The sequence below is a fragment of the Falco biarmicus genome, chromosome 20 (genome assembly GCF_023638135.1).
Source record: "Falco biarmicus isolate bFalBia1 chromosome 20, bFalBia1.pri, whole genome shotgun sequence".
NCBI lineage: Eukaryota > Metazoa > Chordata > Aves > Falconiformes > Falconidae > Falco > Falco biarmicus.
This window is the reverse complement of record NC_079307.1, coordinates 3,528,121-3,542,465: the sequence shown is the minus strand read 5'-3', so window position 1 is coordinate 3,542,465 and position 14,345 is coordinate 3,528,121. Positions and strand designations below refer to the sequence as shown.

The 14,345-nt window shown below is 52.6% G+C and overlaps 1 protein-coding gene across 1 annotated transcript; it reads right to left on the bottom strand.

Annotated features, from left to right (window-relative positions):
- Positions 1-5,450: 5,450 nt before the first annotated feature.
- Positions 5,451-7,850, bottom strand: BSX (brain specific homeobox). Its single transcript, XM_056322685.1, has 3 exons — positions 7,583-7,850; positions 6,414-6,610; positions 5,451-5,696 (listed from the first exon to the last, which is right to left on the bottom strand). The coding sequence occupies exons 1-3, from the start codon at positions 7,848-7,850 to the stop codon at positions 5,451-5,453; spliced, it is 711 nt and encodes a 236-aa protein (XP_056178660.1).
- Positions 7,851-14,345: the final 6,495 nt, after the last annotated feature.

The following is a 14,345-nucleotide window of genomic DNA, read 5'->3' as shown; positions in this document are numbered from 1 at the left end:
ACAGCTATTGCACAGCACAGTGTTACTCACTGAGCACAAGCTGCCTTCCCAGGGGCAGAAATGTATTTGTGTACACCATCCAACAGAACTCAACGTTCACCTGGTGGGCCCTTCCTAGTGCCACCATTTCTTAATATTTTAGGTTCAGGGAGTGTAGAAGCTGAGACCACTACAGCGGTCAAAGACCCACAAGCAGTTCTACTTCGGAGCAATGCTGCTGCAGTAACATCGCTATCACGTTGCTTTCAAAGATAACTGGTCAGCTTTCCACCACCATCTGACAAAAGGTACGAGCAGCTGGCTCATAGGCTGCTGGCTGAGAGAAACATACTGTTTTATCAGTTAAAAGTGTTATGAAAGGCAGATCCTAAAAGCTGCGTTCCATCATTACATCCCTAAAGACAAACTGTCAAAGATGAACGTTGTAAACCAAGCTGGATTATGTTTAATTCCTGCAGTCCTTGAATACTTTGGACAGGCATGAACAAAGCTATGATGTCCAAACAGCCCACAAGCCAAGGATTTGATCGTTATCATCTCCTGTTAGGAATAAATTCTACAGTAAATTATAATAGCACAAAGAATATGCTTTATTATTATTTTGCACATTGCCCAAACCTGAGTGCCCTCTGCGTGAGAATAAGCAGGCATGTGGAGAATGGACCAATGCTGGTGACAGCCTGCGTGGTGTGAGAAAGAGCTGTAGATGCACAAAAGCCCAGCAACAGGTAAAGGCGGTGAATCTCCACTGGTGACAGCTGGCAAGGGTGAGTTAAAGCAGCCTGCCTTGCCGAAGAGCCTGCTTTGAACAGAAGTGATACTGAGCCAAAAACCTGGATCGAGCAGATGCTAAAGAAGCACCCAGCAGCTCAGCAAGAGCTTTGCATAATCGTGAGTGCAGAGCGGGCAGCTGCAGGTAATACCACAGAGCTAGCTTTCTGTGTGCCATAGGAGCACTTAAGCGCTTGTTCTAGCAGTCACAGCAAAGCCGATGAGATACACAACACTGGAGAGTATTGAGCCTTTACTTTAGGAAAGCAAGTGGAGTGGTCTCAGCAACAGCTGAACAAAGCAAGTCACAAAATTTGGTCAGCTTGCCTTTGCTCCTAGCATTTCAGAAACCTGTATCATAGAGTTACCTCATTATCGGTGAGTTAAAGCCAGCTTCTTCCTTGAAAGGCTCTCTCCACCCCAACAAGCAGAAGAGACACTGCAGTCCACTGTGGGATCACCCTCTCTTCTCTTAAGCATGCACTTCACATCCTCCTGCCTTTATCACCAGGTGCAACGTATTGCTACTGCTGCAGGAATACTGACTGTCAGCAGCTGTAGCCACCCCAAGGCACAAGTGTTTCATCTAAGCTTATTATGCTGCAGAAACAAAATAAATCCAAGACAAGAATAAGCCACTTTTAAAGCCGAGCAACACCATCCGACCAGGAGGTTGCAGTTAATTAAGGTGACGCTGTTTGTTACTGTGACCAGAAGGGAAGAAGAGCATAAGCCATCAGTTTAGGGGGCTACAACGCTTAGGAGTGAGCATCCTGTCCAGGTTCACCTACCCCTCCTCTGCTCCACAGCACCGCCCACACCTGCAGAATCTTCACTTTGGAAAACCAGTGGGGAAAATTGCACGAATTCCATCATCCAGCAGGGAGAAATGAGGAAGCTGTAGGAATAATTTTACACAGGGTGTGCAATACCTGGGTGACGTGCTGGACCTGGCTACAGGTTATTTACACCTTCACCAAGTGACAGCCCACGGTACTTGCAGGGCTGACACTTACATGTGTGTTTAACAGCAAGACTTTGCAAATGGTTGTAACTGCCTGTACAGCCTGCATATCTGATCTGCTTTTACACAGCTCTGCCCACAGAGGAAAAATGCCTAGGTTGGAACTCCTTTCCAATCCATAAAAATGAAAAATGTTAAGGGCAGTGGACAGGAAAATGCTCAAAATCAACACAGAAAGCAAAGGTTCATGGAAGGATTTTATAGGCCATTTTTTCATTTTCTCAATGAAAGCAACAATAAACATTAACCGCTTAGGTGTTCAAATAAATTAAGAGGAAACAATTTCATTTCAAGAAGCTCACAGGAGAATTTTCATGAAAATCAATACTTCGAAAAATGGGAAATCAACCAAGATTTCTCATTTCCAGCAATTATTTCCTGCCAGCCATTTCCATCCCAGTATTTCCCAAGCAAGCATGTAAATATTAAAAAAAAACCCAAAACACAACACACACACCCCACACACATACCCCACCCAAAGAGCCATCTCAAGCCTCTTGGGGAGAGCAGCAAAGGGAGAGCAGGAAAAAGCCAGCAGTTGTCCCTGAATAAGTCACGACCTGGGAATAAAAGCTCATTTCACTTTATTCTAAGAGAAAAAAAAAATTGAAATAAAACAAACAAAATGCCCCCACATCCCTTCCTTCTTCCCAGGACCCCCTCCGCTCTCCAAACACATGATACCCTCCTCCCAAAACCTTGCCCAGGCTGTCTGGTTTTAAATGCGATTGTAATTTTAAATGTGAGCCAAGGTGCCTAGACCTGCAGAGAGGTGATGATAGGCGAGTGTTTGTGGATTTTATTTTATTTTATTGATCAGCATAAATACGTTGTGAAGAAGAAAGTTCCTGCCGTGGCAGGGGAGACGCAGAAGAGACCTGAGTGTTATTTAATTCATATTCTGACCCTTCCTCACAGACCTGGCACGTCCTAAGTGTGATGATGCCTGGGGCAGAAAGGGGAGCGGGCTCTGTTGCCCCTCTGTGCCCCACAGAAACCCCGGCACCTCGCTGCTGGAAGTGTCCCAGCATTCCAGCCCTTCCCAGGGGACTGGGGTGAGGATCTCTGGGGGTGTCAGCTGCCCCCTTCACCTGCCGTCATCTGCAGCACAGCAGGTCCTGCGCTGCGCAGCATGTGCCCAGACATGCTCCCAGTACCGGGGACGTGCCCCTGACCCTCAGGACCCTCCCTCAAGATCCACCATCAGACTAGAAATACCCCAGCCCACCGGCGTGCAAATGCTCCAGGCCCGGAGCTGAGTGCTGGCTTTTGGGGTGCTTTGTGCAGTGGGGACGTCTGCTCGCCCTCCTCGATCGGGGTGGGGGGCAGAGCCGGGCAGTGCCCCCTGATGCCTCCACTCGATTGACCCCCACAGGACTCTTGCCAAAGAGCCGTGTAAACGCACGGTGGAGGGACAAATTACTTCTGCATGTCTGTGCCCAAAATCTGCCACTTGTGTGTCTTAATCTTCTAGTTTTACTTTCCCCTGCCTTTTTTCTTTGTGTTCTCTCCAGCTCGGAGTATTTTTATACACCTTTGTCTTTAGTAATAATAAGAGAGAATGAACAATTCTTTGCACAGGTAAAAAGAATCACACACAAATGTAAAGAAAGAGGATTTTTAATATCCCTTTCCAGTCAGGTGCAATTTTTTTTTTTTAGGGTTACATCTTTATACTTGCTCCTAATATTCTCTCCCACTAAACTAAAGGGATTTCTCATGTCTCCTCTGTACACTTTGCTGTTCAATCCCATTACCAAATGCAAGTCCACCCAAGTGACTGGTGGCCAGCGGCCGTGGCAGCAGCGTGCCAGTGGTCAGGCCAGCTCCAAGACGGGCATCCATCCTGCACCCGCTGCGGTGCACAGCACCCGGCCCCGCGAACAGCAGCAGTAAACATGGTCGGAAAAAAATATTTATTGTTTATCACCGTAGAGCTTATTTTTTCCATCACTTGTAATAGCTCCTGACAATCCGTATGGAGCAAACCGAACGGAACACCTTGGGGGGGCTGGGGGGATGCGGCCGGTGGGATGGGATGGATGGGTTGGCTGGTGGAGGGGGGGATGCGGCCGGTGGGATGGGATGGATGGGTTGGCTGGGGGGGGATGCGGCCAGTGGGATGGGATGGATGGGTTTGACAGAAACTTTCCACACCCCCCTCCTGGGGCCGGACCAGTGCCGGGAGGGGGAAAGAGCCGCGGGCTGGCAGCAGCAGTGGCTGGGGGGGGGGGGGGGGGGGCAGTGCAGTGTTCCCTCCCGCAACCCGTGTCTCTCTGCGCGTCCCCTCCAGCCGCACCCCGGGCCAGAAGACCCTCGGGGTAGCCCCCGAATTACCGTTTTTAGGGAGGCGGGTGGCATCTTAGCAAAATTTGTGGATGAAAATTACTGTTCCGGGAACGTTTATTAATAGCGTGTAAAAGACAACTAGCCATTTCCTGGACGGGTGGATGGGTATTGGGTATTTCCCACCCCCCGACGTGTGATCTTGATCATGTTAAATGTAAAAACCATCAAGGGAACCCCGCGAAAAGGAAGCGAACACACATTTCCATCAGCTATATTTTATATGTTAAACAGGGACACATTTTCCTCCTCACAAAACCGCAGGTCCCGTAATCCAAAATGCCCTGAAAGTGCTAACGCCATCAGACAACTAAATTAACTTCTCGTTAAAAAAAAAACAAACAAACCACACAAACAAAAAAAAAAAAAGCAAAAAAACCACCTTTTTTGAAATAACGAGACACCGACACGCCACCGGGTTGGTGCTGCACATCCAGCATCCGAGCGAGCGCAGCCTCTCCCGCAGGATTTAACCGAGGAAAGCCCCAGTGCTTCCCTGGAGATGCGGAGGTGCTCCCAGCCAGCAGCTCACAACAGGGAAAAAAGGGAAAAAAAATTAAAAATCTTAATTTACCTGGGAATTAACCGCGTTGCGCCGGCAGGAGGATGGGGCGAGGCGCGCACGGCCGGCTGCGCGCTGGCTGGGGCAGGGAGCGCAGCCCAGCGCTGCGGCTTTTGGCGAGGAAAAGGGGCCGGGGGACAATTCCCGGGGGGGGGGCTGCCGGGCGGTGTCCTCCGAGCTGCAGCACATCGGTGCTGCTCCGAGCAGCCCCGGCAGGACCGAGCGGAGGGACCCCCCCCATCCCTCCCCGCACCGGGAGTCGATACGCGGGGGTTTCTCTTACCTGTTGCTGGGGGAGGGGGGGAGGGGCGTTTCTACTATTTTTTGGGGGGTTTTGTTGTATTTTTTTGAGCTCCCGCGTGTGCTGGGAGCCCTGCCCGGGTTCCAGCCTACCCTGCCGCCCCGGGGGGGGCCGGCGAGCTCCAGGGAGCTCGGGGGGACCGGGCGATGCGTGCCCCCCCCGCCGCCCGTTGCTGTAAAGCCGGGGGAAGTTCGGGGAGCGGAGCCCGGGATTTCCAGGGGAAGGGGAAGCTGGAGGGATCCCGCCCTGTTCCCCTCTCCCGCACCTTCCCAGGCAAAGCTGGGGGCGATGCTGCCCTCGCCCCCGGGAGGGGGGTCCCCGCATCACCACCCCCTCCCTAAGGTGCGCCCCTGCCCTGCGGCGTCCCTGGCGCTGGGGGCGGGGGGGGGAGCCCTGGCGGGGCCGGCGGGGGCGCAGCCCCCCAGAGGCGGGGGCGCCCGGTGTTCCTAGAGGCGGTGGGGCCCGGCGCAGAGGTCCCCCTCCTCCAGGATGTCCACCTCGTCCTCGGGGTCCTGCAGCAGGAAGGGGCCGGGGGGGCCCTTGCGGGGGTCGCCGCCGGCTGGCTCGGGCAGCTCGGGCTCGGGGGAGCTGTGCTCCCGGCCCTCCGCCCCGCCCGGCGCCTTGGGCTCCTCCTGCGTCTTCCGCAGCTGCTTTTTGTGCTTCATCCGCCGGTTCTGGAACCAGGTTTTCACCTGGGGACGAGGCGGCGGGGAGGGGGAGAAGGATGGGGGGGGGGGGGGGAAGAGGAGGAGAGAAAAGAAGAAGGAAAAAAGAGGAGAAAAAATAAAGGGAAAAAGAAAAATAAGAAAAAAAGGAGGAAATAAAAATAAAGGAAATAGAAAAAGAAAGATAAAAAAGAATGAAGGAAATAAAAACCAAAAAGGAAATAAAAAGGGGGGAAAGAAGGGGAAAAAAGAGAACGGAAAAAGAGAAGGGGAAAAAAGAGAAGGGAAAAAAGAAGGAGGAAAAAAGAAGGGGAAAAAAGAGAAGGGAAAAAAGAAGGAGGAAAAAAGAAGGGGAAAATAGAAGGGGAAAAAAGAAGGAGGGAAAAAGAAGGAGGGAAAAAGGAGAAAAAAGAAGCGAAAAAAAGGAGATAAAAAGAAAGGGAAAAAAGAAGGAGAACAAGAAGGGGGAAAAAAGAAGGGGGAAAAAAGAAGGGGGAAAAAAGAAGGGGGAAAAAGAAGGGGGAAAAAGGGAAAAAGGAGGGTAAAAAGGAGGGAGAAAAAGGAGGGGGGGGGGGGGGGGAAAGGAGAAGGGGAAATAAAAGGGGAAAAGGAAAAGAATGGGAAAAACCCCGAGAACAAAAATGAGAAGGAGCCGGCGCGGACGCCGCGGGCGGTGCCGGTGCCGGTGCCGGTGCCGGTGCCGGTGCCGGTGCCGGTGCCGGTGCCGGTGCCGCCGCCCCGTACCTGTGTCTCGGAGAGGCTGAGGGCCGTGGCCAGCTCCACCCGCTCGGGCGTGGAGAGGTACCGCTGGATCTCAAAGCGCTTCTCCAGGCCGGAGAGCTGCGAGTCGGAGAAGACGGTGCGGGCCTTGCGGCGGCGGCAGTGCTTCCCGGGCAGCTCGGCGTGCGCCGCGGCCGGGAACAGGGCGGGCACCGGCACCCCTGCGGGGACACCGGCGGCGGGGCGGGGGTCGGGCGGCGGCCGGGGCAGCCGCGGGGGCCGCCATCCTCCGCCCGCCCCGCCGGGGCTGCAGCGGCTCGGGGCGGCCGCTCCCCCCCTGCCTTTTCGTTGTTGTTTTTTTTTATTAGTGGGGTTATTTTATTTTTTTTCGTTTATTTCGTTTGTGAGGCCGTTTTATCCGTTTGGGTTTGGGGGTTTCGTTGTTTCGAAACGCGGGGCTTCGCCAAGCGCTTCGGCGGTGCCCGCCGCAACGGGGCAGGGGCAGCGCGGGCAGCTCCCGCAGCCTTTGCGGGGAGGGGGGATCGGCCCGGCGAGGAGGGGCCGGCGGGGAAACCCGCACCCTGCGGGCAATTAACCCGCAACGAAACGGACGAGGGAAAAACTCAAGGAGCCTTGGAAAAGGCTGGGAGGAGAGCGGGCGGGAGGAGCGCGGTGTTCTCCGGGTGTTCGGCGGCCGCGCCGGTGCGTGACTTGGGCTGCCCGGTGAGGAACTTTCTGGGGGGAGGGTGTCCTCCCAGGGCAAGGGCCGGGCCCGGGGGCCGGCAGAGCCCCGGGACCCCCTGCCAGCCCCGGGGAGGGGAACCGGGCCAGCCCCAGCAGCGGCAAGGCGAAGCCCGGTCGCCGTCTGAAGGGACAACGCAAGGAAAAAGGGATGTCACCGGCCCCAAAGGAAATGTCAATAAAATATCAATTAACGGAAAGGGGGGCAAGGCCCGAGATCCCGGGCAGCGTTGGGTGACAAGTAACGGGGCCGGGGGCCCGGGGGGCGGCGGGCGGCTCCTGCCCCGGGGGGTCGCAGCCCCGCTCCCGCGGAGGGATGCGCGGAGCTGCCCCGCCGCCCCCCCCGGGGTCTCTGGCCGCTGGGCCGGGTCCCCCCGGGTCCCCCCCGGCGCCCCCGCGATGCCCGCCGGCCCCGAAGGGCGCAGCTGGCGCCCGCGCAGGGCTGCGCTTACCCGAGGCGGTGAGGAAGTAGGGGTGGTGGTGGTGATGCTCCGGCTTGTGCAGGGCAGGGTGCGGGTGGGGCGCCAGCAGGGTGGGGGTCGGCATCAGGGGGTACCCATAGTCCAAGAAGGGGACGCGGGAGGCCAAGGAGCCGGGGAAGTGCTCGGGGGGCACCTCCCGCAAGGGCTTGGGCTTGTGCAGCAGGATGTCCTCGATGAAGAAGGAGGTGGGCCGGGGCGCGGAGCCGGGGGGCACGGCCGAGGTGAAGTTCAGGTTCATGGCGCTTGTCCCCGCCCGGGGCAGCGGGGCAGGGGGCGACCGGGCTGCGCGCTGGCTGCCGCGGGGCTCGGCCGGCCGGCTGCACCGCCCGGGGCCCCAGGAGGAGAAATAAAAACGATAATAAAAAATAAATAGGAATTTACAAAACAAACAAAAATCCGGAGGAAAAATAAATCACAATAATAATGAAAACGCCATTCCCCCAGGCAGGAACACACGGGAAGAGCCGGGGGAGGCGAGGCGGGCGGCTTTGGGCTGCGCGGGGAGCTGCGCGCCTTTGAGGCGCGGTGGGCAGGGGGCTCCTCCGCGAGCCAATGGCGATCGGCCGGGCGGGGGGACGGGAGCGCCGGGCCACCCAAAGCGCCGGGGGGGGCGCGGGGGGGGCGCGCAGCCGCTGCGGAGCCGCGCAGCCTCCGCCGCGCAACGCGGGCGCAGGGTCCCCGGCAGCGCGCAGACCCCGCCCGGCCCCAGCGCTGCCTGGGGGCCTTTTACCCGAACCTGCGCGCTCCCTCTTTTCTATTTTATTTTACTTTTTAAAGGCAAAAACTTGGGGGAATAAAATGAGCGGCGCGTCCCAACGTGTCCCACACTCCGCTCCTAACACGTCCCCTCGCACGCGGTGCCTTCCCGCTCAGGTTATCACCCCCTCGGGGTTTTGCTCCCATCCATCCCCCTCTCCGGTTGTACTAACACTTTTTTTTTTTCCCCAGTCTTTCCACTGTTTGCCTTTTTTTTTTTTTTTTTTACCCCCCCCTAATCTGTAACGTTCATTTCCCCGGAGTCAATTTGCTAAAATGAGGGTGATATACCACATCATAGCCGAGATAATTTCGGTTCGCATCTCAGAAAATTGCTCTAATTATTGATGTTAAACTCAGGGAAATTAAAAGAAGGCACTTCTCCTTCATCTCCTGATTTTAAGCTCTAATTTGTTGAAATCGAGTTGTCATCACAATTCCAATCACTACCGTTAATAGTAAAAGTGTTCTAATAGAGCCAGAACTCGCGCAACCCATGCTATTAGATAATTAAGAAAGATGTTAGAAAGGCAAGTGCTAATCCTTGGGCACATGGACAGCATTTCCATCTGATCCAGCAGGTAGGACAAATTAATTACCAGACTCAATTAGTCCTAAAAGTACAGTTCTCAGGGAAGTATAAGCCATGTCTTCCATATGGATGAGCTGGTAAATGGTAAATAGATGAGGAAAAAAAAAAACCTTTAAAAGAATAGAAATAGCAATCGTCCGCTTTTAATGAAGCTGGAACTCGGAGCGCCCGAGTTTTCTGGCGGTGCTGTCTCTTCTCCGCCAGCGGTGACGGACACGGTCACGGCAGACACGGTCACGGTGGACACAGTCACACGTGGGCAAGGGCAGGGGGCAGCCACCTCCCCCCCCCCGCAGTGGGCAGAGCAGCAGAGCACCCACTCAGGCTTTTAAGAACAACCCATTATAACACCTGGTAGCTTTGAAAATACAGATGTGGCTCCAGCAGTTCCAGAGGGCCAAAACTGAGGCGGCCCAGAGCGCTCCTCTTGCACCTGGAAAACCCACCGGAGCATTTGTCTCTCCGTAACAGGCAGCGTGTGTTACAGCCACGCACATGCTTCGCTGCACACGTGTAGTGCCCACGTGTGGGCAGGCACCAGCGTCACGCACTGAAGTGACACACACAAATATATATATATATTTATATATATATGTCCACAGGGTTGCAGGTGCAGCGCTGCAGAGGCAGGGGCAGGGCTGGGGGAAAGGCTCACCCACCACAGAGCTGCCTTTCCTGCTGCTGCTGCCCAAACTCCCTCTTTTTCTCCAGGAAAAAATAATAAAAAAACCCAAATCTGTTGCAGCATCCCCTCCTGAAATGCCCGTTTCTGCATCCACCTGGGATTGTGGCCGGGGGTTTAAGAATACAACAGGCTAACAACTTTCTCTGAGGAGCAAATGAGTAAGCAAATGAATTAACAGTGATGAAACGTGTCTAATGCCCAACTTGTCAGCGGAGGGAGTGCAGCCAGGGGGGTGTGAGCCACTTGACTGGCCATTTCATCGGCTGAGATTGCTTCTCCAGGAGAACTGGGGCTTTACTCATCACTGGGGTGTACATATATATATGTACATATATATAATTATTTTTTTTAAAGCAGGTCTGACAGATCAGAGATGCGTTACTTCAGCCAAATGGGTCACAGCTTTAGGACTCGGCAAGGTGCTTGCCTGCCGGCCACATCGAGGGGCTGCTTTTCAGCGTCTCTCTTTATTCGGTGTACAGCTGGGGAGGGGGCGATGGGGCCGCTCTCGGAGCCACCTTGCTGCCCCACACCGGGCAGCGGCACGTCAGGCACCGCAGCCCCTCGTGGGTGCCAATTCGAAGGCAAGAAGCAGAGGTGATAACCCCCTGCCTGGGAAGTCCCCTGAAGGGAAGGTAACCCCCAGGACAGGGGGGATCTCTGCACTGCATTCCTCACACCCAGGGCTTTTTCAATTTTAACATTTCAGGGCTTTTGGGGACAGGAAAGGGGTGCCGGGGTGTTTCCCACCATCGGCAGGGTGGCCTTTTTTGCCCTCTAACCTTTTTTTCCCCCTTTGGCCCTCTTCTGCAGGTCCCCACAGTGATGGGGACCCAGCAGTATGGCTCTCACCCCGGGACCCCTAAACACTCCCAGCCCTGGCTGGATCCTTGCCCGTCCCCGAGGACCAGCCCCCCATCCCAAATTAGCCCCCCTCCCTGGCTGGCCAGGTGTAAGCACACAGGCAGATGTTTCTATGCCTTTTTGCATACACACGTAATTCCATTTGCTGCTAAATCCATGGGTGAGACAGGTCTCCAGACAGACCCTCTGTGGCGTCCTCTCCATGGTGCAGGGTCCCCTTTGAGGTAGTCCCACAGCTTTTCCTCGGATTTGGCAGGAACTGCCCCAAACCTGGGCAGAAGCTGAGGTCTCGCTGGGCTGAGGGGCACATCTAAGAAAATGAGAGGGGCTGGGGTCAGCGCAAGGTAGGGAAAGCAGCAGGTTTGGCTGATTTACTCACTGTGTGCTTCCCTTCCCATGGGGGGGACCAGAACTGCCCCTTGATGCTGCTCTCTTGCATCCCCCCCAAATGCCGTGTGGGACTGTGTAATAGCTCAGCCTGGAACCCCAAATGGCTCAGACCTCCTCCAGAGGCACATGCCCGTGGACCCAGGTACCACAGAGTTTGCTTCTTAATTCTTCAATAAAATAAAATGATTTCTGCAGGCTCGAAGAGCTCTACAAACTTTGCCGGTGGCGATGCATGCATATCCCCCCATATATCTATAGGCACACACCCCCCTTCATCATTTAATAGCACACATAACACATGTGCTTGCACATAATACATATGTGCTTACACACAATACGTGTGTGCTTTGCTTACACAAACACCAGTTGTCATTACTTGCACGCTCCAGATCATTTGCAGGTATTACAGGGAAATTTTGCCTAGGAAAACAGAAATTTATTTGACTTAAAACCCAGGGCATCATTTAAAAGGTCGGTGCGGCTACATCGATGTTAGTAGCTTTATTTCAGTGTGTTGCATTAGGGATAAATTTGGTGCGGTTTAAAAATACATGCACTTACCTTCCCGTGGCTCTTGAAGAGGTAAGGTAGCTTGGGAGCCCAGCCTTTTCATGCCTTTCAAGACAAATCCACTCAAAAAGGAAGGGTCAAATTAAAACCAGCCAGCCTTGATATGATCAAAATGGGAGCCTGGCTGCAGGAAAGAGGTCTGAAGAGCTCAGTTTGAGTAGCCACACGCCTAACGTAGAGAAAGGTCTTTTGAACACAAAGCATGGCTTAATGGAGAATGTTCCATGCATGATGCTTCAGGCAAAACTGCTCTGCACCCGGCAGGAGCGGGGTGCCTCTGCCCAGAGGCTCCCTGGGTGCTGGTGGAGAGGGAAAAAACAGCCCCCGCAGCCCCTGCCCCATCACCTCCCCTCTGCCTCTGCCTCCACCTGCAAAGGGATAGGTCTCCGAGGTCCCCATGGCCTGTCTCACCTGGCGCTGATGTTGTGCCCGTGACGAGAGATTTTATAAACTCAGTTTAAACGACACGACTTAACAGGGGTGGTGGGAAGCCCCTTCTAAATCCGCCCTAGAAGCTTTTACTGGCGTTTCAGTCTTGCCACAGGTAGCATTTTAATGTCGGCAAGCCTCTAGCGTGCCTTAACACCGGCTGAGTGCTGCATTTCTTTCACTTTTGGGAATGAATAACATCGTGCGACCAAATATTGAATTACCTAATATATGTTTTCAACTTCAGCAGGGTTCTCTGTACTCAGAGGAGGGCTGGCTGGGGGGGCTTTGGGCTCCACTGCTGCCCAAATCGAGCCCTGGCAGGCTGTCCCGGGGTGGATGGCGTGGACTACAGGGCGGAGAGAGGCTGGGAGGGGAAAGAAAATGTCAAAGAGCAGTTTGCCTCCTAGCCGGGGCCGATGGCAGCACCAGGAGAAGATCCAGCCAAGTCTGCCAAGGCTCCAAACTCTGCCACCCCTTGGCTTCTGCTGCCTGGAGAACACGTCGCCCCCAGCCCAGGGGCTGGCACTTCCCTGCGTTTGTAGCTGTGATGAGAAGACAGAGTGAGAAATAAAGTAACCCACCTGCTGGTTTTATTCCAGGACAAGAAATGCTCAGGTAGAAGCTGGGTCTGTGTTACCCTGACAGCATCCCTGAATCTACCCCCAGGCGTCGTGGTGATTTCAGGGCTACGACTCGGTGAGAAGCGCGGGGAGGGATGGAAGTGCTGATGCCAGGGCAGCCACGTTACAAAGTGACTGAGTCAGGAAAGCACTTCTAAGGCTTGTATCGCTACCATAACAGCAAGAATCTGGGATATAAAGCGTTATGGCATCAATGACAGGCAAAATAAAATCTGAAGAGTAAAAGCTTTGTCTGTAGCTTCCTTGCGCGGCCCCCAAACCCAACTGCCTGTGCACGGGCTCAGGGGTTTCACTCCTAAATCTATTTTATCTCTGTACTGAAAAGTTGCCTTGTTAGCTGATAATCCTGAGCATTTTTGAAGACAGCGTACGTACAGAAAGAGAATGAAAGTATTAACATTGACAGGTTTGGTCTAAACACTTTCCCTAAAATAGTGACTCTTATTAATTCAGACTTATGATCTTTTAAATTACCTAATATTTGTTTTCAACTTCAGCAGGGTTATCTGTACTATTCCTAAACACAGCGAGATTATTCCTTCTCTTTATTTATTTTTCTTTCTTCCTTTCCTTCTTTCTTTTTCTTTTTCTTTCTTTTCTTTCTTCCTTTCTTTTTCTTTCTTTCTTCCTTCCTTCATTTCTTTCTTTCTTTTTCTTTCTTCCTTTCTTTTCTTCCTTTCTTTTTCTTTCCTTTGTTTTTCTTTCTTTTCTCTTTTCTTTTCTTTCTTTGTTTTTCTTTCTTTTCTTTTCTTTTCTTTTCTTTTCTTTTCTTTTCTTTTCTTTTCTTTTCTTTTCTTTTCTTTTCTTTTCTTTTCTTTTCTTTTCTTTTCTTTTCTTTTCTCTTTTCTTTCTTTCTTTTTCTTTCTTTCTTTCTTTCTTTCTTTTTTCCTTTCTTTCTTTCTTCCTTTCTTTTCTTTCTTTTCTTTCTTTCTGGAATGAGTCAGGAATTGGGAGGGAGGCTTAGAAGTTTCCCTGGGACCTGCTTTCAATTACTTTTCATTCGGTTACATCTCAGTTCCTCCTCATCGTGTGAGCAACCCATGGGCATTGCTTACTCCCTCGAGGCGAAGGTGATTATTTCACCCAAGACCATCTGTACTTTGGGATCTCGGCTAATCCTTTGCTCTCAAAAAATCCATTCTTGCTGCCGTAGTCACTGCTTTGCTCTTGCCTTTAGCACATTAATGCTTATTCATTTTCTCTCGTTCCAGCTGTGTAGCAATCATTTGCACATTTTGCACATCTCAACATTTTGATTCACTTTTTTGTGCTAATGACTCAGGACCTCCCTGGTTTCCCTCATTTCGTGATGTATGAACCTTGTGCATCCTTGCTTTTAACCTGCAGGGCAGGATAATCCTCCTTTTCCCTTTCTTATCCATTGAACCTTTATTTTGCTCCTATTGTTTTCCTACTGTTCTTTGTGGTTTTCCTCAGATTACTTTTCATACTCCTTCTGGAGCTCCTGGTTCCTCATGCAAACCTCCTATGCCTTTTCTACTCAGAGGAATACTTTCAATATATAATAGCCAAGGCTGACCTCAGGCTGGTGTAAGCCAGGAGTAACTTCTGTGAAAACCAATGGAGCATACAAATCTAAACGATGCAAATATTTCTTTCTAAATGATTCTTTTCAATTCCACTCTTTACTTTCCAGCTTTAAAGTAGAAATGAAATTAAAAAGCACTCCAATGATGCACTCCAGGGTCAGAGGAAGCTTTTGCGGCCACGCAGTCCCACCTCCCGAATCGCAGGAGCCAGATTTCATCCCGTGACCCCTGTATCAAACTCAGAAGAAACATC

Coding starts and splice junctions, on each gene's coding strand:
- BSX (XM_056322685.1), bottom strand. CDS start 7,850: ATGAACCTGAACTTCACCTCGGCCGTGCCCCCCGGCTCCGCGCCCCGG. Junction 6,611..7,582: donor CTACTTCCTCACCGCCTCGG/GTAAGCGCAGCC, acceptor GTGTCCCCGCAG/GGGTGCCGGTGCCCGCCCTG. Junction 5,697..6,413: donor TCAGCCTCTCCGAGACACAG/GTACGGGGCGGC, acceptor CCTCGTCCCCAG/GTGAAAACCTGGTTCCAGAA.